Source organism: Ambystoma mexicanum, chromosome 1p, assembly GCF_040938575.1.
Source record: "Ambystoma mexicanum isolate Mex_15411 chromosome 1p, UKY_AmexF1_1, whole genome shotgun sequence".
Classification (NCBI taxonomy): domain Eukaryota; kingdom Metazoa; phylum Chordata; class Amphibia; order Caudata; family Ambystomatidae; genus Ambystoma; species Ambystoma mexicanum.
Genome location: NC_090921.1, coordinates 997,865,435 through 997,893,375, shown reverse-complemented (window position 1 = coordinate 997,893,375; position 27,941 = coordinate 997,865,435). Strand labels below are relative to the sequence as shown.

The following is a 27,941-nucleotide window of genomic DNA, read 5'->3' as shown; positions in this document are numbered from 1 at the left end:
CAGAATTCCTGCAAATTCTGCTCTCTGGTGCATCAGACAGGTGTGCCCCCACCACTACATAACAAACCCAATATATAGCATCTTCAATGAGAGAGTGCGGCATGGAACGGTGACTCATGTTTCATCCTGAAAAATATGTGTTTCAATACAATCATTCCAACCAACAGTTAAAATGAGCAATCATCCAAATAGAGAGAGAAGGATTCTGGAAAGGTGGAAGGAGTTTGCTACATTAATACCTGATATAGCTTTCCCAGTCGTTCATCAAGAAAGACCAGCGATACTGGACTGGCAGTGGACTGTAGTTGGTCATCTGCATGTGACGGACAACCTCAGTATCATTCAGGATGCAGCCAAAGTCCACTTCAGTGTTCTGGAAGTGCAGGTTGGGGAAGTGAACCTCTCCTTGCAGGGCCACATAGTCCTTGTGGGGGTGCTCTGCATACTGGATCGCCAGCACCTCTTCAGCCACACGGCTCTGCAGATTATCAGCATATGTTGGGTCAAACTGGATGGACAGCTGTCGCTCAGCACCAATTTCCAGAAGTGTAGGCTGCATAGGAACAGATAACTACACACGTCATACCTTTAAAACTGTGCAGTGGTTGTAGTAATGGTACAAGGAAAGCAAGCAATCATGTTCATAACAGAACAATTTAAATGGAACTTTGGTGGAAACATTTTTGGGAATTGAAAATGTACAGGCCTGAAACATGAGGCTTTTCTGAGAAGGGACACACGACTGTTATGCAGTGGGATACAGACTGCAAGACTGTGCAGGCGCTGGGAAACAAGACTGAACAGGCGCAGAGTGAAAGTTACCAGTTTCACCAGTCAAAGCGATGGTGGGGGGGGGGGTCCACATAATGGCTAGTGTTGCCACAAGTTCTATGAAGCTGCAGCAGACCACGGTCAGGAGGAAGGGATTTGCCACATCTATCATCTAATCAATACTGGCCCTTTAAGGGCTATGAAAGCAATGTTTGTATATAATATCAAACGGGCTGGGAGGACCACTTTCTCCAAGTGATTTCCAATAGGACAGATAGTACCCAATGATGGCCGACTGAAACACGTAATAGGATGACATGAACACTGCAGGCAAGAGCTCTGGGCAGTGGGCACACAGCAAGCGGCCGGCATGTGCAAGTAACATGTCTGTTTCAAAATAGTGGACAAGCCTTCTATAGGCTCGGTCCACACTCTGCAGCTCGCCATGCTGCTAGATAAAAAGCACTGGATAGTTGGGCAATGTACCATCAACTTATCACAATCTAGAAACAATAAATCACAGATGCAAAATTTAGGCGGCACACCGAGGGAGGGATCAATGACCTTTGTATGTATTAGGAGGAGGCACACATTTGGAGTTGTTGGAGAACAGAGGCTGAGCGGAGGAAGAAGGTTGGAGTTTGCAAAGCAATTGAGGAGGAAGTGGGAAGAGCACCCAAGGAGGAGGTGGGGAGAGGTGTTAAGGAGGAGATGAAATGATGAGCTGAAGTGTAGAGAAGTAGGGAAGGGGAGGAGACGAAAATTAATCAGAAGGTTGGTAAGAGTAGCGTAGGAGAACGTTGCAAAAGGAGCTAAACAGGAGATGGCGGGAAGAACTAAGAAGTAGGAGGAGAAGAAAGGAACTGAGGAAGAGGTTGTAAGGGGAGTTAATGAGGTGGAGAGGAGAAATGAGGAGGCAGCGAGAACGAAGGAGGAGCTGGTCAGAGGAGAAAAGTAAGAAAGTAAGGGCCACATGCACCATAAGTCTATGGGGTGTGTGAGGAGGTGGGGAGAAAGAACAAGCAGATGGAGAATAGCTGTACAGCCTCCAATCTGGGGTATGTGTTGGCATTGATGACGCCTCAGGCCAGTCCTATCTCCAATGCCAAGCCCAGCTGGTTCAGCCACTTGTCTATTAAGGCTGTGAAGCCTGACCTTCCCGCCAAGGACAAGACAACACACCGACACTTGAAGACACCAGGAGTACAATGACTTTTTGCATTGGAGACAGAGTTAAACCAGGGGGCATGCGAACACAATATCATTTTCTTTTCTGTGAGAGACATTTTGCCTTTGCCAGACTGATGGCTTGTGCAGATCCCGGGTTATGGCTGCAATCATTTTGCAGGTCCAGGGCCTCGGCTGCAATAATTGTGCAGGTCCCGGGCCTCGGCTGCCATAATTGCACAGGCCCCGGGCCTCGGCTGCCATAATTGCACAGGCCCCGGGCTACAGGGAAGCGCAGGTCCGGGGCTATGAAGTAGGAAGCGCAGGTCCCAGGTGCGCTATGAAGTAGGAAGCGCAGGTCCCGGGCTATGAAGAAGGAAGCACAGGTCCCGGGCTATGAAGAAGGAAGCACAGGTCCCGGGCTATGAAGAAGGAAGCACAGGTCCCGGGCTATGAAGAAGGTAGCACAGGTCCCGGGCTATGAAGAAGGTAGCACAGGTCCCGGGCTGAAAAGAAGGAAGCACAGGTCCCGGGCTGAAAAGAAGGAAGCACAGGTCCCGGGCTGAAAAGAAGGAAGCACAGGTCCCGGGCTAAAAAGAGGGAAGCACAGGTCCCGGGCTAAAAAGAGGGAAGCACAGGTCCCGGGCTAAAAAGAGGGAAGCACAGGTCCCGGGCTGAAAAGAGGGAAGCACAGGTCCCGGGCTAAAAAGAGGGAAGCACAGGTCCCGGGCTAAAAAGAGGGAAGCACAGGTCCCGGGCTAAAAAGAGGGAAGCACAGGTCCCGGGCTAAAAAGAGGGAAGCACAGGCCCCAGTTTCAGGGAAGCGCAGGCCCCAGTTTCAGGGAAGCGCAGGCCCCAGTTTCAGGGAAGCGCAGGCCCCAGTTTCAGGGAAGCCCAGGCCCCAGTTTCAGGGAAGCGCAGGCCCCAGTTTCAGGAAAGCGCAGGCCCCAGTTTCAGGAAAGCGCAGGCCCCAGTTTCAGGAAAGCGCAGGCCCCAGTTTCAGGAAAGCGCAGGCCCCAGTTTCAGGGAAGCGCAGGCCCCAGTTTCAGGGAAGCGCAGGCCCCAGTTTCAGGGAAGCGCAGGCCCCAGTTTCAGGGAAGCGCAGAGTTTCAGGGTGCAATAATTCCCTCACTTGGGACACAATATTGTCGTGACCTGGGATAAAGAGTACTATGTCATGTAACACATAAGGATTTCTCCTATCGTACAATATTGTGCACGGGTACAGAAACCGGTGTGTAAATATACAGTTTTTGATATATAATTTATCATTAGGGCTTCAACATAATCCAGTTGCATAGCTCAAGAGTTAAGTGTTTGCCTGGAAAGCATGGCGTTAGCCAACCCTTCTCAAGTTATAATGCCAGCAGGGTCAACTCCGCTTTTCCTTCTTACCAGATCGATACTTTGAGTACCCTTAAATGGGGCTACAAATATCCCCTGGTATTAACACACTAGGAAGTGGTAGGCATCCGGTTTGTGGCTCTACATTAAATACGTGATATTGTTATAGAAGTGAAGGGAAGCACACAGATAATGTACTTTCCGACGTTTTCACAATTAGTGATGTGAAGAAGCCAGTGTTGGGGCTGTTTTTTCCTGATTTCAAAGTGTAAGGTCCAAATTCTAATTTATAAGCCAGACCAATCAAGGTAGCATTGGCGGCGGTGAAGACTAGGTTTCAAGAGGGTTGAGGGTGATCGAAAGCCCACAATGAGCACACACAGTAAACATCACAAATTACCCTCAGTCAGGTGTATATATCAAAAATAAATATACATTTATTAAAGGCCTTTTAACTTAAACACAAAGTAAAACTCAGCAATATTAACAAAACTAACACAACACTAACTAGGAAACATATATACAGTTACTATTTGCCTTCAAGATTATTAGGCAAGTAGAGATGCACAACCTGCAACAGAAAGGGGGGTCATACAGTGCGAATATACATTAGGCAGTCCTTCAATTCAAACCCTAACCAATAGGCAGTCCAGTCCCTAAGAAGTGTGGAGCCGTGCCCTCAAAAGTACATTTAGTGCTGGGGCACTCGATTGTGCGATTAAGTTCAAAACGGGTCTCATCAAGGGGCTGCAGCGACTCAGGAAGGTGGGTGAAGTGATGAAGAATAAGGTCCCACTATTCAAGGAGGATCTCCACAAGAATAGGGAATAGCATGGTATCACAGGCTACCTTGATAAAGGAGAGTGGCCCTTAGGGGACACTTGTGCATAAAAGTCTATGGATGCGCCAGGGGCCACCGGTAAGGGATGCAAGTACTTACCAGCCCTCGGCGCACTCCGGACCAAACTTCACCAGTCAAGTCCAGTTTGTTTGCAGGTTCAAATCCTGCAGTTGCATGTCTCTGCGGCTTTCAGGCTCTGCATTCCGGGACCAAAGTCTGTGGCGGGACAGTGGTGATTTCTCCGCTTCTGGTGGTACCCACGAAGTTAGTCACCATAGCGGGGCGACACAGTGACCGCGTAGGCTCGGGTTCAGGCGGACTCTCCTAATTCCAGAGTTAGGAATGCTATGTGTACAAAACTCGGTGGGAGAGTGCCTTCTACCCAGAGTTTACAGTCTCCAAAGGCTCAAGTCGAAATTCGAAACTGTGGCGGTTCCAGAGCAAGGGTCCCGTATGAGCCGGTCAGTTCACTAGGCGGTCCAGGAACATTATCGAGCAGGCTTGTTTGCAGGTTAAGCAGGAGGTGCCGAGATTAGTTAGTCCCACTACTCCAATGGGTCAACTTGCTCTTGAAGGCCTTCTGTGATCAATGTGAAACAGGGGATCCAACGGGACAACTGTGGGGTCAGGGTGCCAAACCTTCCAGTGGGTCACAAGCAGTTCCACGATTTGCTTCAGCGGTTCAGGATACTTGGCTCCTTTATTAAGTTCTACACAGAAGATCAACCTGGTATAGGTTTAGGGTGCCTTCTCTTATCCAGAATCTTATTCATGCCAAAACAAAGAGAAACCAATAGGAGATCTGCTCACTTACAAACATCCCAGTAGTGAACCAATACCAATCACAGACCACGGTGGTCCCAGTCAACCCTGCACACCAGTCATCCTGGCAACTAGGATGGGTTTTGGAACTTGACAGCTCCAGCCCAAATCCTGGACGCACACACACAAGGCATAAAGAAGCCTGCGAAAGCTTCGGTTTGCGCGGGGGTCTGCATGACCAAATAAGGAATTTCCCGGGACTGCTCGACCTGGGGGAAGGCAAAGGGACAAAATGGCCAAAGGACAGAACAAAGGATCTCGTGGCATGGCCATTTTAGGCACTGGCCACTGTCCTGGGCCACAAGCGGTAAAGGTGGTTTTGGACCATAGAAAAAGAGTCAAAAATGCTTTAAAAGTAACTGCTGCCACCAGCTCTGTCCTGGACACACTTGTACATTCAACAAAAATCCTTCGAGGGTGTCTAGTGCCTAGAGAGCGAGCAGAGAGAGAAAGCAGAGAGAGAGCGAGCGAGCAGAGAGAGAGAGCGAGCGAGCAGAGAGAGAGCGAGCGAGCAGAGAGAGAGAGCGAGCGAGCAGAGAGAGCGAGCGAGCGAGCAGAGAGCGAGCGAGCAGAGAGAGAGCGAGCGAGCAGAGAGAGAGCGAGCGAGCAGAGAGAGAGCGAGCGAGCAGAGAGAGAGAGCGAGCGAGCAGAGAGAGAGCGAGCGAGCAGAGAGAGCGAGCGAGCAGAGAGCGAGCGAGCAGAGAGAGCGAGCGAGCAGAGAGAGCAAGCGAGCAGAGAAAGCGAGCAGAGAGAGCGAGTGAGCGAGCAGAGAGAGAGCGAGCGAGCGCGCAAGCAGAGAGCGCGCAAGCAGAGAGCGCGCGAGCAGAGAGCGCGCGAACAGAGAGCGCGCGAACAGAGAGCGCGCGAACAGAGAGCGCGCGAACAGAGAGCGAGTGAGAGTAGATAGAGCAGATAGAGAGAGAGCAGATATAGCAGAGACAGAGCAAGAGAGCAGAGAGAGCCGAGAGCAGGAAAGAGCAGAGAGAGACAGAAAGAGAGAGAAAGAGCAGAGAGAGTGCAGAGAGAGTAGAGAGAGCAGAGAGAGCAAGAGAGAAGAGAGAGAGAGAGAGCGAGAGAGAGTCAGATAGCAAGAGAGCAAGAGAAGGGATGTGACTTAGCAGTTCAGGCTGGACTGCCCCTTTTGGGGTGGGACCAAGCCTGATTTGTACATTGTCTTTTCCCTTCTCTAACGGCTTGGCAAGTGAATAATGATGGTCTGGAGTGTCGCCCAGAGCAAACCCACAGGTTAAAATTAATTAAAAACCTGCCCGCCATCACTTCTTGTGTTTTGCTATAGGAACCCTGTGTGAGACCAATATGCCCACGAGGGTCCCATGGCTGTGGGGTCTAATGGCCCAAGCTACTCCTCACTGATGAGGACCTACAAGGCCAAAACATGTCTGGAGATGCTTGTGGCTTCGTGCAGAAGGGATCTAACCTAGCAGTTTGGGTTGGACTGTCCCTTTTGGGGTGGGATCAAGCCTGATTTGCACATTGTCTTTCTCCTTCTGTAATGGCTTGGCAGGCGAAGAACGATGGTCTGGAGGGTTGCCCAGAGCACAATGCCTGAGGTTAAGATTTATTCTAAACCTTCCAGCACCACCTCTTCTGTTTTGCTAGAGCCGCCCAAGGGTCCATCCTTTCCCTAATCATCTTCAATCTAGACATTGAACTACAAGGAACTCTACTAAATAAGCCTAATGTAGTCATCTATCAGTCTGCTGAAAACACACAGTTAAACCTTAAAGTCAGTGGCCCCTAGGAGATTGCTTGCCTTCGCAAATTCCGGGCTACCATCCAAACATGGATGTCAAACGCGTATCTCAAATTGAACTCCACCAAGACCTAATTCGTCCTCATCGGTTCCCCCATCAAACGACGACTTGTGCAACATGTTGGATGTAGTCACCCCTCAGATGCCTAACTCGACCATATCCCTGGGCTTCATTATGGACAGAAGCCTTTCCTTCCAAAAGCACATAGCCAAAATGGCACAAACCACGTGGCTGAAGATCCTCACGCTGTGCAAAATAAAACCCTTCATCGCCCCCGGATGACTTCCGCGCAATGGTCCAAGCTACCATGATCTCCCACATTGACGGGGGAAACACCCACTTCATTGTGCTTCTAGACACACACCTGCCCCCGCCACCCCTCAAGGCAGTCCATTATGCTGCAGCCCACTTCATTACAGGTGCCTGAAAATTCAACAGTATCTCCACAACATTGCCCCAGCTTCACTGGCTCCTATTCCCTGCCAGGATCATATTCCAAACTGCATGCATCACCTACAAAGCAGTCTCGAACGAGGCTCTCACACCTCACGTGGTAAAACTATCTAACGTTTGATGTCTAAGTTGGCCCTTAAAGAGAAGACCCGCAAGCATCTCTTCTCGTGCCATGCCCCGATCTTATGGAACTCAATCCCGGAAGAGGCTATAAATGCCCATACCATCCAAAACGCTAAAACATGGCTCTTTCAATAATACTTTCCAGACTTATATAAATCTGTATCTCCCTACACCAACAGTACTGTGCAACTGTATAAAATGCCAGGCCCAATGATGGCACCCTTCTGCTGTAGAGCACTCTGCTGCTTTTGTGCTACCTTTGCATTATAAGCAATAAAATAAAAAATGTAAAAATAAAGTGTGCACTGCTCAATTGGTTTGAACTGGAAGTGAACTCCCAAGGATGGCTGAGCGGCATTGTGGCATGTGTGGCTTGTTAGCTGAAATGGCCTACTCTCACATTTCAGGAAGAAAGTGTTATTTTCAATCCACATAACAGTGACAATGTTTGCTAAACATATGCGAATTGTCAAATCTATACCCCATTGATGACCCCTAATGAGGGTAAAATGCCCATGTGGTTTTCTGCATCCTTGAGGGCTGTCTGTCTTGAGTTGATAAAACTATGTATAAAATAGCACTTCTCTATAAAACAAAGACAACTTTCTAAAGCAAAATATTTGCTTTTCAGATAATTTGCATAACCCTAATACATTGCTCAGTGACCCTGAATTGGAGGTGTGCTTCCAGGTACTCCATGCGTTTCTAAACCCACCATTACATTGAAGGCGTTTGAGACATTACCATAACATTCTGTCAAAGCCCTTGATCAGAGCTGGCCTGGAACAATCAAAAATCAAAACAAGCATTGGAAATGCAAACAGTTTTGTTTTTTGGGCAACATGGGATAGCAACTTGCCAGACACTGCCACATGTGTACTACCTGGCCATAAAATGGAAAAGTTCTATCACCCCCATATCTCTTGTAGGAAGTACTGGGCAAGTGTTCGACTTCTTTTCTAGAGACTCAAGTGAGGCAGTAACAGGACAGACCACACACATCACTGCAACCCATCTGAACCCCATGCGACCTGCCGACAGATGAACAAGTTACTTCTTACCTTGTAACGTTCTTTCGACTGGATGTTCCTCCGACGTATTCCTCATCTTGGATATATCCTTCCAGCTCTGCTGGCCTCGGAAATTTTTTTTCTCCAGAGGGCGCTGCGCGTCGACGTCCCTCGAGTCGATGTCCTTCGACAGCCGCCGTATCGACGCTCGACGTCATCCTGCCTATAAAGGCCGCGCGCAGCGTCCGTTGCTCAGTTCCGTTTTGTAGCCCACAGTATTACTGTCTGGACTACACTAATCACCCTGAAGGAGCGTAAGCTGCAACAACAAGGGAAGTAGAACTGCGGGGATGGATGGGAGGGTCGATGAGGAATACGTCGGAGGAACATCCCGTCGAAAGAACGTTACAAGGCAAGAAGTAACTTGTTCTTCGAAGGGATTGTGTCCTCCGACGTATTCCTCATCTTAGATAGGCTCCCATAGCAGTATTCTATATTCGGAGGAGGGAGTACTGACTTCACGCTGTCTTCTATTGATGAATAGAATGCAGTACAGCCCTTCCAAACCTAGTCTCTTGACTAGAGGAGGAATCCAGATTGTAAAAACGTGTAAAGGTATGGACAGACGACCATGTAGCGGCCGCACATATGTCTTTAATCGGCACGCCTCTTTTGAGGGCCGATGAAGCTACAATACCTCTGGTCGAATGAGCCCTAAGGTTTTGAGGGGGCTCTTTCCCTGCCAGTTTATAACATTCCAGAATGGCTAGAATGATCCATCTGGAAATGGTCTGCTTAGTTATTGGTAACCCCAGCTTGTGACCTGCGTAACCTACAAACAGCTGGTCTGCCTGTCTTATCCTGGCTAGTCTACTAATGTAAAAACTTAAAACCCTCCTAGGGTCTAGTCTGTGTAACCTCTCTTCCTCTTTCCCCGGGTGAGGAGGAGGATAGAAAGATGGTAGGGTAATCTTCTGAGAGATATGGAATTCAGAAACTACCTTTGGGAGGAAATTAGGCTTCACTTGCAGGACAACTTTGTCTTTGTGAAAGATTGTATGAGGGGGTTTACAAGAAAGAGCTTGTAATTCGCTCACCCTTCTAGCAGATGTAAGTGCTATTAATAAAACAGTCATAAGGGTAAGGAATCTTAACGAACAAGAATGGAGAGGTTCGAAAGGTGTACCCATCAGGAAAGTTAGTACTAAGTTTAAATCCCATAGGGGAACTTGGAATGGTCTTGGGGGATAAACATTGGTTAACCCCTTTAGAAACTGTATTACCAAGGGTAATTTGAAATAGGATGGTTCCTCCGCAGTACGCTTAAAGATAGATAGCGCTGCGAGATAGCCCTTAATGGTGCCAACTTGAAGGCCTGAATTTGCCAAATATAGTAGGAAGGACAAAACCATTGGTGTACCACATGAAAATGGGTCGATATTCTGTTCTCTACACCAGCTGCAAAATCTGTTCCAACGGCAGCGGTATAAAGACTTTGTTGCTGGCCTCCTTGCCGAAAGCAACACCTCCATAACATCATCAGGGAGGTCCCAATCCTTGTACCTCAGCCGTTCAGAAGCCAAGCGTGAAGGTTGAGGGTTTTGATGTCTGGATGGAGAACCTGACCTCCCTTCTGTGAGAGTAGGTTCTCTCTGAGCGGAAGTCGAATTGGAGGGCAGATGGACAAGTCTAGAAGGTCCGGGTACCACGTTCTCCTGGCCCAATCCGGGGCAATTAGGATCATGGTTCGCCGGAATCTTCTCAACCTCCTGTTCATTTGAGGAATGACAGGGACCGGTGGGAACGCGTACAGAAGCGGAAACTCCCAGTCCACTATGAACGCGTCTCCCAGAGCTCCTCTCGGAGGAAATTCCCTTGAGCAGAACAGGTCGCATTTCCTGTTTAGGCTGGTGGCGAACAGATCTACCTGAGGGGTTCCCCAAAGGGCGAAGATCTCTTGAAGGACTTCCTGAGCTAGCTCCCACTCGTGGGAGACTGTTCTGCCTGCTCAGAGCATCCGCTGTCAAGTTCTTCTCTCCGGCTAGGTGAACTGCCGATAGAGAGATTCCTTCTTGGATTGCCCAAAACCAGAGCTGCATCGCCTCTCTGCACAGGGGTAGTGATCCTACGCCTCCTCTTTTGTTGAGGTAATGCATGGCCACCGTGTTGTCCGTCATTATCAGGACGTTCTTCCCTTGTACAGCTGGCAGGAAAGCCTTCAACGCAAGTCTGATGGCTCTCAGCTCTAACAGGTTGATGTGTAGTCTGGACTCCGATGGAGACCAACGACCGCTGATGGTCAAGTCGTTGGCGTGGGCTCCCCACCCCGTGAGTGAGGCGTCCGTGACTACTGTTATCTCCGGCCAGGGTTGCCAAAACTGTTCTCCTTTCAGAATGTTCTCCTGACAGGCCCACCACTGAAGGTCTCGAGCCACCCTGCCGGGAACCTGAAGAAGATCTGTCATTCTCCCTGAGAATTGTGACCACTGAGTCCTCAGTGCCCACTGGAGGGATCTCATTCTCAGGCGAGCCTCTGGCACAAGGAAAATGCAGGATGCCATGAGGCCTAGCAACCTCAAAAAGTCGAAGGCTGGGAGACGTTGGGCATGTTGGAACTTGGTAACCATCTGTAGAATATCTTGTGCCCTCACCTCTGGTGGCGAGGCTTTTCCCAGGGAAGTATCCAGGATCGCTCCTATGAACTGGAGTCTCTGCGATGGTATCATTTGAGACTTCTTTAAATTGAGGGAGAAGCCCAGTTTGTGAAGGGAGTAGCACATGTGATTTAGCTGGATCTGAGCTTGCTCCGGAGAAACAGCCCTGATCAGCCAATCGTCCAGGTAGGGGTAGACGTGAATCCCTTCCCTCCTTAGACTTGCAGCCACTACCGACATTAACTTGGTGAAGACCCTCGGGGCGGAGGTCAGCCCAAATGGCAGTACTAGAAATTGATAGTGAGAGTTGCCAATTGCGAACCTCAGGTATTTCCTGTGTTTGAGATGGATATGCACATGGAAATAAGCGTCCTGAAGGTCCAGAGATACCAACCAGTCCTGAAACTGAAGGGCCTGGAGGATCTGAGAAAGAGTGACCATCTTGAATTTGTCTTTCCTGAGGAATTTGTTCAATTCTCGCAAGTCCAAGATGGGTCTCAGTCCTCCGTCTTTCTTCGGAATGAGAAAGTAAGGGGAGCACCAGCCCTTGTTCCTCTCCGCTACAGGTACCGGTTCTATGGCACCTTTCTCTAGCAGGTCCAAAATTTCCTGCAAGAGGAGCGGATTTGGAGCCTTCTGAGAGCTGATCCCCGGTGGATGACTCTGAGGTATACGTAGGAAAGGCAGGCAGTAACCTTGGGCGACTGTTTCCAATGCCCAAGCATCTGACGTGATAGCCTGCCATACCGTCAGATGTTGAGTCAACCTGCCTCCTACAGGTGTCCTGTGAGGGGAGTCCTCAGAGTGGTTTTGGGGCGGCTGATGCAGATGCCGATGGTAAAGAGGCACCTGCTGTTGCTGCGGCTTTAGAATATCTACCCCGTCCACCTCGGGTAGTTCTTCTTTGACCCCTTTGAGCCGGTCGTCCTCTACCTCTTCCGAATGCGGAGTAGAAGCGAAAGGACTTGCCCCTCGCAGAGGTTCCTGTGGGACGAAAAGGAGTCTGACGGATTGCAGCTCCTAGGGATTTTGCTGCTGCTTTTGAAGTTTGCAGTTTCTCTAAACTGTCATCCGCCTTTTTCCCGAACAAAGAAGAGCCATCAAATGGCATGTTCAAGAGCCTGGCTTGCACATCTGGGGCAAAACCCGACTTTCTCAACCAAGCGAACCTCCTGGTTGATGTACTTGCCGCCATTGCTCTGCTGATACTGTCAGCCGAATCAATGCCCGTCTGGAGGGATTCGCACATAGCGTCTTTACCGTCCTGTATAATATTCAGGAACGCATCCCTTTCTTCTCCCTCCGGGATGCAGTCAGCCGCTGTAGAAGCACACTCCCAAAGTGTATGGCTGAACCTAGCAAGGGTGCAAGTAGTATTAACAGACTTTAACGCCATGCTACATGCTGAAAAGACTTTCTTTGCCATAGCATCATATTTTTTATCGTCCCTGTCCTGTGGGACTGTAGGATAAGCCGTCTTGACATCGGTAGAGGATGCTGCTTGTACCACCAGGCTTTCTGGGGATGGATGTTTAGACAAGAACTCTGGGTCTGTGGAAGATACCCTGTACTTTGCAGACAGTTTTTTATTTACTGCTGGTATTACATCTGGGGTCTCCCAGTTTGTCATGATCTTTCTCTGAAGAGCTTTATGAAATGGCACCACTGGATCCTCTTGTGGGCCTTTGTCAAGAATATCCGTGAGGTCATCTTGCTGGAAAGATTGTGAAGGTGTAGACCACCCCATGAACTCTGTAATCCTGGCCATTAAGGCTCTGTAGAGGGTTTCAGCATGCTCCCCCGGGTCTGGCTTAGCAAAATCCACCTCAGGGGAAGTGTCTAACCCACTTGCCTCATGTAAAGAATCATGAAGATCCTTTAATCTGCGCTCTTCAGAGGAAAATTCCTCTCTAACTGGGGTTACAGGTCCCTCTAACTCAAATGTGTCTTGTTCAGACAAATCACCCTCTTCTAAAATTGAGGATATAGTTCTCAATTGTTCTGAACTCATAAAGGGAGTAAATCCCATTTCCAAGGCAGAGGGTGCCGAACTTGTCATTATTGGCCTCGAAAACGTCGATGTCGCCGACGTCGAAGGCTTCGAGCGTGGCGTCGAAAACAGAGGTGGAGGCCTCGAGGACCTCGACAGAATTGGAATTCTACTCGACAATATCGACGCCATCGACGTCGAGGGCCTGGGGATCGTCACTGGATGTGTGGTCACCGTGACTTTTCTCGGCGTCGACGCCGGTGTCGAGGCCGGCGTCGAGTCGACAGACCCGTGTGTCGAAGGTCCCTTCGACAACGGCGTCGAAGACATCGACCTCGACGTCGACGGAACCTTCGTCGACGGCGGAACCTTCGAGGAAGGTTTGGAGGTCATAGTCCTACTCGAGGGTTCGAGACGCGCTCGAGAGGTTTCTTTCGCCGGGTACTGCGACTCGCAGCGTTTTTGACCTTCGGGTCTTTCGACCAGAGCATCGCTCTCGGCAGTCTTCGAGGGGGTCGAGGCCGCATTCTCGAAGACGCTCATCATATTTTTTCTGAATTCCTCCCATTCAGCCCGGGAACTATGTTTCGTGGGGCAAGGGATTCTTTTTGGCGAAACAGAGGAAGAGGAAGACGGAGAAGGGGATCTTCGACGTCTCCTCTTCGAGTGCTTCGATCTCGAGGAGTGATGAGACCCACTCCGAGACCTGGAGCGCGAATGGTGACGAGGAGACGAATGTCTCGACTTCGTCGACGAAGAAGAAGCTTTAAAAGTCTTACCTTTCTCCAGCTTCCCCCTACGCTCCTTCAGGGCCTTAGCTGTCATGGACATACAGTCCTCGCACTCCGAACAATGGTGTTCGGCTCCCAAGCACCACAGACAATTTCTGTGAGGATCGGTCAACAACATCTTTTTCCCACAATCTCGACATTTTTTGAAGCCGGATCGAGGAGTTGTCGGTTCCGACGAGGAAGCCATCGAGTACGGTTCGAATAACTCGAGGTAAATAGGTATTATCTGACTAAGAACTGAGCAACGGTATTCCGAGGCACCGAGTAGCGCGGAAAAACGGAACTGAGCAACGGACGCTGCGCGCGGCCTTTATAGGCAGGATGACGTCGAGCGTCGATACGGCGGCTGTCGAAGGACATCGACTCGAGGGACGTCGATGCGCAGCGCCCTCTGGAGAAAAATTTTTTCCGAGGCCAGCAGAGCTGGAAGGATATATCTAAGATGAGGAATACGTCGGAGGACACAATCCCTTCGAAATATGAATTGCAGACTCCACAAAGAGAGAGAATGCTAGCGAAACAAGAACCAGTGATCTTACACAACATTCTCAGGCTCCAGGCACCACCGTGTGAAGCAGCTAAACCGCTGAGGCCGATCTAGTCCACCAAGGACTTGTTATGGAGCATCAATCGCTAAACGGGACTTAATTGACCTTGGGGGTGACAGCGCTGCGTCCCCTTAACATGAACTCAGAGACTTTGTATTGTGTGCTGCCATTACAGCCCGGGAGCCCCGCATGGAGAAAAGAGGCATGACTTAACCCGCTATTTGTATCCTTCACGATTGCAACACTTCTTCGGTGGGGAAGACAGGACTGGATTGATGAGGGCCTGTAATCCAAGGAGAAGGAGGGGCAGGGTTAAAGGGGCAACAGGAAGCAGATTGGGTGGGTTGTTTGGGTGAGGTCAGGAGGAGGAGGTGACAGACTAAGAGACTAGCAGGAAGAAAGATGGAGTGGAGCGGGAAGGTGATTTGTAGAAACAGTGAGGTGTTAGTTGCTGGGAGTTCGATTTTGGTCCTCAGTGGTGAGTGTGTCTTCTTATTCTACTTCGCCTTGGTTGACTTTACACAGGAGTTGGTATGTCAATCTCCTTACCTCCTACACTTCTCCCCGTTTCACTCTCGTACCCCTCTTTTAACCTGCTGATCATTTAAGGGTATTTATTTGTTCTCTTTCTTGGCTCCTTTCACTCCTCCTCACCTCTCTTCCTCCACCCACTTCACTCGTTCTCGCTCAGCGTTCTTCCTTTCAGATGGTTGTGATTTCATACTGTGCTTCACTGTTTCCTCTCCTCCTCTGGTGCCACGGTTTCTTTGACAACCTCTTCCACCCCCTTCTCCACTTGCTTCTTTGCTCTCCTTCCTTTCTTTCTTACTTTGTTCTCCCTCCTCCACTCAATTTTCGTCCTCCCCTCTTGCTCCCACTTTTTCTTCCTCCGCCACTCTGTTCATCTATATCGCCTTGGCATACTTTCTCCCTCCCCAGCTCTCCACATTGCCTAGGCCTCATTTTGCTTTCTCTCCCCCTCCTCCTCTATTTGCTTCTGCACCCTGCCTCCTCATCCCTGATAAGGCTCTTCCTCTCGTCTTACCGCCCCCCTCTGCTCTACAATGCAAAGGCTTTCCTCCTTCCAACACCTACGCCCGACATTGAATGCGGACTACTTTTGTAGTAGTGCCGACCCACCCCAAGGGTCTCCAAATGCAGAACTGCACATACCTATGATAGCCTATACACTCATCGCTGGGATTGGCTCTTTGGATCTCAATGGTCTTCACAACTGTTTATAGTTGGTGCATGACTCCCAAACGCCACACTGAGGACTGAACCCTTAAAATGCTTGTTTGCCATAATGCTTTTCAGATCAATGCTGTATTGGTTGCTGCCATTGTCCTCTCAACGGTTGTCAGTTTGTTGACCCGGATATCCCTCATGCCTGCGAGCACCCCTTCCTTGAGCTTGTCAGTTTGCACAGGGAAGTACTTGGTGTTCACTACTCTTTCCACGAGTGAAAACACTGCTGCATGTGTTCTGGCCTGAGCTTCCAAAACCCTGCACTGGCCCATCCCCTCAAGTGTCTAGCTGCCATTGCTCGAGTGTTATTGACATAGTGTGCACAACACGAAGATCCTGGTAGGGCACTCTTGATTGGAGCAGGGCACATTTTCCTTGAATGGTGATAAAGTCCCCACCAGAGTTTGGTAGGGGATGGGTGCTTGGGAAACCAGGGTGTCACAGGTTTGGTCCACATTTAGAGATTGTAAGAAATGGGCCAGCAGGGAAGAGTTAGGGTGGCGGGATGAACCAATTTCTATAGGAGAAGGAAAATGCTTCGATAAAAGGTATAAACCACTTTCACTATGGGGGTCATGGGCTTTGGGGAACGGGTCCAGGGTAAAAGGGTTACCCACGCACCTTCTCTGCTTGCCCTTCTCCAGCAGGTTGTGCGCATTCCATTCCTGGGCCTGAGATTCCACATCCTGACCTTGGTGCTTTCCATTCCTGGGGTTGTTGCCCCTCAAAGGGTTCGATCATCTCCTTTCTTTGAGTTGCTCAGATTCTGGTCAGCGTTTTTTTCCACTACAATTGTATATCTCCTCAATGCAAACCATCACCTGCCACCCATGTCCATACAAGCCCCCACCGTTTCCAAGCACACTGTCCATTGTTAAACACTGTGCAAAAGCGAACTTGACAAAGAGAACTTCACACTAAACCCTGGGCACAGTAGTGGCTGTTTGTGAGAATGCAATGCTTAAAGTAAAAGATTGAGAAGGAAAGAACCTTCGCTCTGCATCCTGGCAACATGAGTGAAGTTTTCACGAGCGGGCAATAGCCAAAACTGAATATTATGAAAGAGGGAAACCATCATGCTATATATCCCGGAGCCTGGAGTGAAGGCTCCCGAGAACTCAACACCTAACCTGAAAATCGTACAAGAGAAATCCTGCACTGAACCCTGGAACCTGGAGTGAGGTTTCCAAATCTAGCTGCATTGATGCACATTGCACGGACTGCTCCGCCCGTTACCAACAAGCGAGCGCACTCCACACGACACAGCCGGAACTTTAACTGCAAGGATAACGTCCCCCATGCAGGTGACTCTACAAGACCATCACCTTCTAACACTGATTTGCCTTATTGAATCATTTACCTTTTGGAGCGGCACTACATAATACCAGTGATCTACGCCCGCGAGAGGTGCCCTGAAATAAATTTTCATCCAACTTGATATGTCCCAGTGTGGAGCTTGAACACCTGACAATTGATTTAACAACACATACATCAACCATTGATTTCACTTCAAGTCTGTATTTTCTTTGTTACCTTTAAGTCTTTCATTCCTGGTGAAGGTTGGGCTCCTTTATTTCAGTAACCCATGAAGCCGAAACTCAAGCAGCTCTGTATTTGACCTTTAATTTTCATTCACTGATACTGCATCAATTTCTTATAATCAGTTTTAACTTTTCCTTTACACTTATTGTGTTGTGTAAAATATCCTGTGTACTTCTGTGTCTTTAGGAATTATTTGTTTTCCATATACACATGTGTTTGTTCCCATAGTCGCAATGTGATGCAACCGTTTATCATGTTTCATTGTATTATGTTGGCATAACCTTCTGGTGGTAGCATGTTTATGTTTTTAATTTTTTGCATATTATTCTTCTATGTTACACAATATGTATATTAAATCCTTTGTAAATGAAATAAGTTATGATCTCTTTCAAATTCATCCTAAATTGTCACTTCCTGTGAGGGAACTCGCTTGTTTAGCGTTATACTCCCCTCTGGAGCCATCACTACTTTGAATTTAGAGAGAATTCTGCTTTCCTTTGTCTTCCAGGGCAAGCCATGACAAAGAATTTAAGTAAACCACATTACCTGCTGGAGCCAGACCAGAAGTCCGACTAGCACACTAACAAATATAAAAGGTTTTTATTTTTTGATTGGGTCTCTTGTCTGATGCCCGTATTTGCACGAACACACCACAATGGCTCAGGTCTCTTTCACTTACGTTTGCTATGCAGCGATTTGTGTGGCTGCTGTGAAGGTGCCTTATTGGCCTGTCCTGGCTTGCTGTGCGCAGGTGTATCGTTAGCATCTTACATGGCGTATATGTACCATCTTTGTTCTGGTTCGAGATATCCCAAACAATTATGGAATACGTTTCTACAGAATGTACTTAAAAGGCATGCTTTACCTGCATGTCTGTAGGCGTCACTCCGTTCTCCAGGTTATAGACTGAAAAGGGATCCTTTAAGGAGAGGAACATGCTGAGTGGAAGCGAGGAGATGTTCTTCAAAGTAAGAGTTTCAAACCTGGGTGTTAATTCCTCATTGGGAAGCTGAAAAAACAAATTAACGACTGAGATGAGAGTGAAGTAATATAAGAAGAGCCAGATACACCTTCAGGCTAAGGGGATGCAGTCACGGGACAAGAAAACACCGACAGGACGCAGTGCATGCAGTTGAGCACACACAAGTGCGAAAAAGGGAGCAAACAGGAAGTAAAGATTAACTTCCAAAAGGCAGAGAGAGAGAAGGGAAAAGCGGGGTGGATAGAGAGAGAAGGGGAGAGAGAATGATAATTAGAGAATTGGGGTGCAGGTGTAGAGGCAAAATAAATGAAGGGGACAAGACTAAGGAAAAAGGACAAACAAAAGGAAAGGAAGTAAAGAGTCACTGGAGTCCCGGATTGATAGAGGAAAGGGACACAGTATAACTGGGCACATGGACAAAGGGAGTGGTAGAGAAGAGACAGGGAGGAATTGAAACAAAGTTTCATAGTAAGGATGATCATGAGAACATAAGGGGCAGAGGAGGAAAAGACAGGGAAGGCAAAGATGTAGAGGACTGGGGCCGGAAGGGGAAGTAGGAGCAATCTCAGAAACAAGGAATTAGAGTGCAAGGGAGCAAGAGAGAGGGGCAGGGAGAGAGAGAGAGGGGGGTCAGTGAGAGCTAAAGAGGCGAGGGCCATAGGGGCAGAGGGGGAGAGCGAAAAAGAAAGAGAAATGAACGACAGTTCAAATGAGTGGGGCCAATTTGTTTAAAAAGTAGAGAGAATATGAAATGTTGAGATGATCTTTCATACAATTTGGAACACTTAAATGAAACTGGTAACAATGTAATGAAGCCTGAACAATGTCCAGGAAGTAGAATAGTATAGAGCAAGATCAGCACAGAGCACAATGACTGAAAAATGAAAAATGATTATTGGTGGCAATGACAATGAATATCCTCGTATAGCCCGTCCACGTGAAACAATATGTAAAGGGCCCCAGTACTACCACTCGGATTAATCGGGCTATTCCAACACCATGAACAAGCCCAGTAGCAACAACATTTCAAACTAACTACCTCATCCAAATAATGTCTCTTCTCAGGGTATTCAAAATCATGAGACATTGTTCGAATATTTTTGGCAGCATCTTCTATAGCCGAGCCCTTTGACACCCATAGACCCACTGGAGAGATATCTTACATATTTTAATCCTACAGTGCAGTACTTTGCACCTGCACGCATTGTCCGTCATCCTTGGTGGTATCTCCAACATACTCTGTTAGAACAGCAGGATGATCTTGATCAAGCTGTCAACTGATCCCACAATCTCATGCAGCGTAGGTGCTGCCAACCCAGCATACACCAGAATTTCTGAACATATTGAAATTACAAACGTGGTGGGAGTTTAGGAAGCCACTTAATCTTTAAATTCTCTAAACATGGGCATCATACTTGCATTGAATGCATCAATGCTTGGCTTCATGACCAGAACACCTAGAGTTAATGGAGGTCGCTGGAGCCCCCAAATGCACATCCATTTCTTTTACTCAGTATGTGATCTTTGAGGCACGAATGATCCTCAAAAGGTCTCCAAAACTAGCCTCTCCCACATTCCAGATCAGGTGAGGTTGCCCTTTTCAATTTACTTGAATGGTGGTCCTTCCTTGGATTGTTCAATACTTGTGCCACAGAAACAAGAGCAAGGAACAAGCTAATACCTCATCAATGGTTGCCCTGCCTCTCTGGATCCTGGAACCCTTACCCTGGTTCCCTGCCTATATACTTTTTTCTTTGAAGGTGTATGGGAGTGAGGGGCCCCCAGGCCCCCACGCGCCGTACACTCCTCAGTACGGAACTTGGACCACATGCCTCCGGTAGTGGGGTTGCCCCTTGCCCTCATGTAAAGTTAACCACGTTTGACCGCTACATAGATGGGACTACTGAGCAGGACACGGGGTATCCATCTTTTGTGCCCGCTTTCGACTCCATCTTGGGTAAACAGGCCTCACTGCGATAGTACAGCAAGGCTCAGCTCCCCCTTCCACCGCAACAGCCAAGGACAGAGACACACACAAAGCGCGCAGGCAGCTGGCTGTCCCCCACCCTTGCACTCCCCTTGCGAAGGAAAGCTCTGCGCTCCAATTCTCACGCTGAAGCTGGATAAAGTTGCAACAACCAATATGATACAGTTTTCTTCCTCTGAGATCACTGCCAGCATGAGAACCAGCATGTGAACCAGGATGAGCTAAGCACTTTTTGCTCGTTCGTCCCCATAAACGTGCAAGCCACCCACCCCCATTTAGAGTAAATTATTGCCATCCTGACCCTGCGCTCCCTGTAAGGTATTTCTTTCAAGTGCCAGACCCTCGCCTGGGCTGCGAAACCCACCCAACACACCCACTACTAACCTTAAGCACTTTGCCACAATATATGTTTTTACTTATACTAATAGGTCTAAAGCTTAGGAGATATGGGAAACACAGCTTGACTCTTTTTACATGCACAATAAAGGTCAAGGCCTCCAATTAAAGCCACGAATGACCCAATTGTACTGACGATAAATACTATGTGTGATTTGTGTAGAAATATGAAAAGAAGTATAAAATGCTTAGTTAATTTATTTAGTGTTTTACGAATGCAACATATTAGTTTAGGTAGTGACGACAGTGACCGGACCCTGACCTGCGTGGAGCACAAGATATTTGACGTCCATCATCTCGTCAGCCACTCAACCAATCAGAAGGAAGAGAGGCCACCCACACCTACAGCACCACACCGCCTGGCCAATCGAGTCCATTTAGTATTTTTTGTTAGAGTTACTTTAATTGATATATATATATATATATATATGAGTGATGATGTAAATGAGGTTGGTGGTTTTTTGGGTTATTTCCTAGCTGGAGAAATAAACCATCCTTTGAACTCTTGCAGCCGGTTCTCAGTGCCTCCTTTTCCTACAGGGGTTGTGTTGGTTATTTTATTTTCTCTTACACGTAGTAAGACGGGGAAAGGCACCTACAGAGGGTTAGTCTTGGATGTTCTACTTCAACAGGCTTTGCTGTTAAAAGTATTTAAAACGAGAAGGCTTTTTTCCTCACTTTTGAAAACTGTCAAATCTAATAATGAAAAAAGCTTGCATGACTGTTAACACCCTTCTGACTCTACCTGCAAGTTTCTGTTGTTCAGATGCATGTGGCTTGGAAACACACTGAGGGGCACAGGTAAAGTGGTGCCATTAGGCCCTAAACTGAGGTCAAATCTGGTTGGCACTGACTGACATCCAAGCAACATCATGGCACATAGACACATAAGGAGTACAGCCTGACATTGTGAGAGGTTGCAAATATGGTAATGCTCATTTCATCAGCATGGGATATTTCAATAATTAAAGAAACCACAGTGGAAATCCATTAGAACACAGAGCCTTCACTAAAGTATCCAAGCCTAGATCATGAGACAATAGGGACATACAGATACTGAAGCATGCACCAGTTAGAGCTTGACCAAAAGATATAATCAGAGCATATGTAATGCCACATAGCATTTAGATACTAACCAACATTCAAACAGGATCGCCAAGATGACCAATACCCACTAAAGATGATACATGTATATTAAGGATAAAGAAACACAGCCAATGAGCGGGCATCTTCTACAATGCATGCAAGTAGGATTGGTTCACAACTTATTAAATAGTAACAGTGCACCTGTTTCAACAACAATCATCTCACACAACCTTCAGTTCAGATGTACACGGACGCTACCAACCTCCACTTAAAGAACGGGGAGGACTCAGGAATCAAAGCAACATAACCAATTGCTAGGGGAGCACATCTACCAACAGAGGAGGAAAACTGGGCGTGTCTTAACTGGATAATAAAAAGATGGTAGTAACTAATGGGCAGTTATGGATGTATGCGATTTCTTAAAAAATATTTTACCTTATGGATATCATAGAAATCTAAGGGGTTTGGTGGCAAAAGCAATTGGCCATCATGATTGGCACTTATAAGGCTACAAATCTCTAATAAATAAATTCACAGTTCCAGTTATTACTTTTCTGCGTGTGGCGAGCTGCATTTATACTGGCTATTACCCTTCCTGATCGAGAGGTTCTTGCTCAGTTCATTTAATAAATATTTAGTCAGACTTTCAGACATCAGCACGACGCTACAGTGTATTCTAAAGTGCAGCTAATTAATGCTTGTTCACAATGCTTCACACCGAGAACCCTAGCTGTGCGTTTTTCTGTTCACGCATGAGATTTTATTTCCATCGCTGAATCATACCCACACCTTCGTGCCTGCCGAGTTCCCAATTTCCCAATGTGTTCAGTCATGGAGGTTTGACACTGGTCTAACTGCTCACTTTCAATCTCAATTTAAGCCTAGCGAGTTTCCGGAAATATGGTTCATAGTTGCTGCCTCCGGCTTTGCGGAAATTAGAAAAGCATCCGAGATCATTGTGGATACACATTACTGAAACTGTGGTTCTTTCGAAAGCTATTGCACGAGTAATGGGATTTTGAAGTCAGCCAACATAGATCTGCTTACCCATAGATTTTAAAGAGGAATTTCTAATTGTTTGCCTTCTAAAGAATTTGCACTTTGGATTATTCTTAGGAAAATCTTCCTCCTGGATCCACGCCAGGCGTTAGTATCTTATGGTCGTGTATTTGTTGTAACATATTTAGTCTTCTATAAAAGCTGTGCTTAATTGCTGATGTCTTGACGTCACACAGTAATTGTTTAGCATTTTCATTGCACTCTCTTCTTTAGGCTCCGATGAGACACGTTCGTTATTCTCAGCTAGTAATTGTTTTTTGTCTTCCAAGTGATGGGTTGGAGTCATACCCTTATTAGAGAAGGCTCACCGAGTGAGTAAGTATAGTCTGGTAGGAGACCTCCATCAAGGGCACAGAGACACCCATCCCTTCCTCCCGCACATCCCCCCCCTTCACTTGCGCAATCTCAATGTTACCTGGCCTAGTAAGATTGTAATCTCGGTTTTCCCTCTGTTCCCTCTCCCTTGCCTCATCGCGCCTTGAAACACTTGTGTATAGGCGCGTTATAAATGCCATATCATTTCACCAGCTTCTGTGTGTATTAGTTGTGACAGTTGTGTTGGTATGGCTTAAAACTAGGCCAGTAGGTTCACTGCTGAAAAGGGGACTTCATGGCTTTGCGATCAGCCTCATCCGAGAACCGCCGGCCCTAGACCTTTCCTTTGGTTCCTGTGCGTCTTCTGAGTGGATGTTGCCATCCGAAAACAAGCAGTACAACGTGCAACTGTGAAAGTAATGTACTGTACCTGCAAGTATATGGATTGACGTTGAATAGCAAATTTCTTTTTGAAGTTGTCTGGAAGCAGGCCTGTCTTAAATCCGCCACCAATCTGCTGTATAACTTAACTGGCCACATAAGCTGCACTCTCTCATTTGAGAGTGGCTAAAGGGTATTGGTCGAGCTGGGCACAGCCTTATATCCACCAAGTGCTCCTAGTTTCTGCACAAAGCGGAATCAAAGCAGCTTCCACCCGAGAGCTGACAGGACAAAGACCACCCCACCCCACCCTCGGCTGAGAGAGGACACCATACCAATCGGAGAACGCTTTGTTTGTTGCCTTCCTTCCTTCATAATTCAGATGAAAGCCAACGACAGGTTAGGCAATTCCTGTGTCCAGCAACCTGAGGGCAGACTTCCACCTTACTACTGTCCACACAATGGACATGTGCATTGAAGTGGCAGCAAGGTGCTGTCCCTAAACAAATATGGAGATCGTCACATCCTGCATCCATAGATATTGGGTGATGGACAGAGAAGAGGGGTAGAGGACCTCTCCTCTACAATTACTAGTAGGAGAACCCCTCCTCTTTAGCATCGAACGAGATTTCTCAATCTTTGGGGATTTGAATAAGACATGATGTAGGCAGTAGCCCCCAAAGTGAGACAGTAGAGAAAGCACCGTTTTTACTGTTTAAATCGATACTTAAAATGAAAATCGTCAATTCTCATTTTTGAAAGAGGTTTGTAAGATGAGCCTGCAACAGAGTTGGGCAATTTGTTGGGGTTTTGAGGTTAAACTCAGGAATACAGCTTCAAGTTTAACAGAGGATAAGGAATCTGCACAGGAGATTGGACCCATTCGAAACATACATCAGTGCGGCGGGGCACAGTGCAGCAGTGACCTTAATTATTCAAGGGGGCTGACTTTTGAAGTGCCCATTATTGATTGCATCCATCTCATATTACAAGCAATTGTAAAAGCCTCCCGCCATGTATTTGCAATGCAGGAGGCATCTGTACGGATCCGTACGAAATCCACCAGCTTTGAGCAGGTGCAAAACGGCGGTGGATTCCGTAGGAGGGTAGAGTATCCCAGGCAGCATCCAAATCAGATGCTGGCAGAGATGCTCCCAGGTCTCCCCAGGCGGAGTGAATGGGAGTGGCAGGGTTGCAAAGGTCCACCTGTGCCCCCTCACTGCGCCTGAGAAATACAAAAGAAGAGGACCCAGAGTGGTAAAGGAGGCGTTAAACCATGTGCACGCCTTTGCTCATGGCCCCATGCACTTCCCATGAGCTCGCTTGAGCCCTCCACCAAGCCCTGTATCCCAGTGCACCCCAAGAGCGGTCCATTGTCAAACAAAGCGTGGATGGTTGGGAGGCCCAGCTGTAAGGCATATGCACTGTTCTTGTTGCATGGCGTTCTTCATGAGATCATGGGATTGCATCAATTCCTTGGGAATGTCTGGTGTTCGGTCCAATGGGAATCGTGGCCCTCCCAGCCCCTCCTAACCCCCCCCCCCCAGTCACCGCTGCATTGCGTAGGTTTCGTCACAAACCAGACGTCTGAGTTTTCTTTACCGTTCTCAGCAGGGGCAGGTCTACAATGTGAAACACTGCACTCCATCTGCTTCGCCGATTCTTAATGCACTGTAGTTCAATGTGACATAATTAATAGTGCGCAGGACAGACATATTATTGTCGTGAATATGGTATAATTATGTTCCACAAAGCCCTGTTGAACATGAAGGCGTATCTACTTTTTAGAGAATAGCGCAAGTTAATTGTATGACATTTCAAAATATGTATCCAATGAACATCTGGCTCGGGGGATATGTGACCAAGGGCCTTTTAACTGTTCCAATTCATCTAAATGAATTTAAACTTGGGGTCAGAGTATTGGGCATTTTCCAATCAGATTTCAATACTCTGCAACTTTCCATTTCTGCCATTCTCAGCCTGAGGCATCATACATGAAGAAATTCAATTTACCAACTGGCGCATGATTGACCAAATACACATTGTTGGAGCTCCGAATTCGTGCCACCGCTTTCTAGAGGGACTGTTTTCACACTGGCAGATAGGGAGGATTTCATAGATGCATTTGTCATACATTGGGATACTATGTCGCAACGGTTTGGTTTCATAAAGGTGTGCGTTTCTGGTACTGTGAGAGGTTAGGACCCGGCAAGCTGTCATAAGAACTGGCAAGTGTTAAACACGAGAATGGCTTCTATTCTGAAGAGGTTCGTGAGGAAGGAGGCTTGCAACACGGATGGGCTTTGAAGGCGGTTAAAAATGGATCCAAGTAGATCTGAACCTACCTAAAGTGCCCTCCAAGCTGCACCTCACGGAGGAGGCCCAACAAGGCCTTAACATGTCTGGGGTTTCTGGGGTTCCGTGCACAGGGGTCCTTAACGCACAGTACGGGCCTAGCAGTTCGGGGTGGGTTAGTAACTGACTGATTTGCATTTGCTGGACCCCTTTTGCAATGGCGCAGACAGGCTGAAAAACGGTGGTGTGGAAGGTTGCCAAGAGCAGTGCCGGTGGTTCAGATTCATTCAAAACCTTCCAGCCATCACATTTTTGGTTGTAGTTTGTCCTACTCTACAGCTAAACAGCAGTGCACTTTCCCATAAGATAAAACGCATAGGTGTTAGGGATATTTTCACCTCTCCCCTTTCCAAAACGTAAGCGTAGTGTATGCAGTAAAAGAGATGATTAATTCACAAAGATGCCTGTTAACATGGTTGATGACTAATGCTCCCTCTTCAATGATAAACACTACCCCGCTGTGAACCTCCTCTGACCAAACACCCTTCACCCCCTCTCAATCTCCTCTCACTTCCAAAGAACACAAATACAGGAATGAAAACGTACAACTGCCATGGGTCGGGATAATGAAGGTGGACATTAATCGCAGCCCAAAACAGGAAACTAGAACCACACACATTAAAAGTAACACAGATCCAACGAAGGCTTGGGAGCATTGACGTAAAATAGAACTGTAGGACTAGGTAAAGGAAAATCAGTACCAGGAGGAGCAAATCCCAAACAAATGGGGGCAGGCGAGGATTTGGGTGAGCATACAACAGTTCCAGGTAAGGAGAATAAGGATGTCTAAGAAATTCAGGATGGGCAAATCGCAAAAAACACGGGAGGCAGTGACAAAGTATAAGGGACAGAAACGTGAACACGTCCCTGGTCACCACACAGTCCATACCCCACGAGCATACAAAAGTTGCTTCTACATAATGAAAGTTTCCCACTGTTCCCCCAGACCAGGTGGAGAAAAGAATTGGGGTGCGGGCCAATATAAATGCTCAATAAGCAAAGATGGGGACTATTCACAAGCTCAGATGGGGGAGTGAAGGCAGAGGACAGGCCCAAGTGAGATGCAGGGTAAAGGTACAGATTGAGGCGCAGCACACGCACAACGATTGATGTGATGGACAAAGATAATGTTTACAATATGGACAATTATTAGTGAGATGAATTTGAAACTAAACAAATTGGAATAAAAGGCTTCTATGTAAAATCCTAGCTTTCAAAAAAGTGAATTGTTTTAGAATACTGAAGACGAATGGTATGTATGGAATATGAATGAATGAGAAATAATGTTTTATTGAATTAGAATTGTATTTTTTCATATTAAATAAGAATGAAAATAAAATAATATTTAACTAGACGCAGCTCCTGTCTATCCCCCTGTTTTTCCCCCAGTTTCATCTAGCACAATTACTGTTTAATGTATAAGTGCTCTACCCCCTAGTGCCAGTGAAGTAGGGGATCCCAGCAACAGTTTTTATTTTTACTAATTTTTTGGACAAAGGCTTCAACACACGGGTTCCAAAATCGATTTTGATTACCACACAGAAGTTGATTACAAGATACAAGGGCACGTAGAAGAAAAACACAAAACAGGCACTGGCAAAAAAAGCCCATAGTTTTGGGATTTTGCAATTGTTTTTTGCATTTTACAATTCTAGGCATGAATTTGTGGTTGCCCCATAAAGGATTGGTCCAGCTCAAAGAACAGGTAAGCTAAATGGCCATTCATCCTGTGGCTATACCATGAGCTTCAAAGATCCGGTGTCTGATTAAATAAGTAAAATGTTAAATTGGCAACTGAGGCACACAGCATTTCTTTGCTTTCTCTTGCCCCATATTTACCGCAAGAGTGAGAGCGGGAGAGGCTGAGCGACTGGCGCACTGTCCCTGAGAGACAATATGACTAGGAAGAAAGACTATGACCAAGGAGAAGTTCTGTAAAGATGATGGTCGGTAGTCACAGGCTGCGATTATATAACTGCAAACAGAATCCACAAATGACTGCTGAGGGCAAGAGAACTAGCAAATCCTTGCCAGTTCAGTACAACCAACACCATACTATAAGATGTACATGTGGTGGGGTGATACAGAAGTAAGACACAAGAAAATCTTCAGCAATCCAAGAACCCCACACTGGATGAAGTCATAATTGCACAAATTTTAGAAGAAGTATTTATGTATAAGAAAAGGGAGTACAGCGGATCCTAGTGAGGACAAAGGAAGTAGAAGGGCAATTTGGGAGGAGGGAGAGCCAGTGTCCATAAGCAGGTGCCGGGAAGCATTAACTCATAAGTTGGGAGGCTA

At 47.2% G+C, this 27,941-nt stretch overlaps 1 protein-coding gene across 1 annotated transcript in view; it reads right to left on the bottom strand.

Annotated features, from left to right (window-relative positions):
* HYDIN (HYDIN axonemal central pair apparatus protein) overlaps positions 1 to 27,941 on the bottom strand; it is a 3,273,799-nt gene that overhangs the window by 2,099,131 nt on the left and 1,146,727 nt on the right. Inside the window, exons 22-23 of the mRNA XM_069654775.1 lie at positions 17,945 to 18,088; positions 240 to 553 (exon numbers count right to left, since the gene is read on the bottom strand). Coding sequence (XP_069510876.1) covers positions 240 to 553; positions 17,945 to 18,088 — 458 coding nt within the window. The remainder of the gene's footprint in view (positions 1 to 239; positions 554 to 17,944; positions 18,089 to 27,941) is intronic.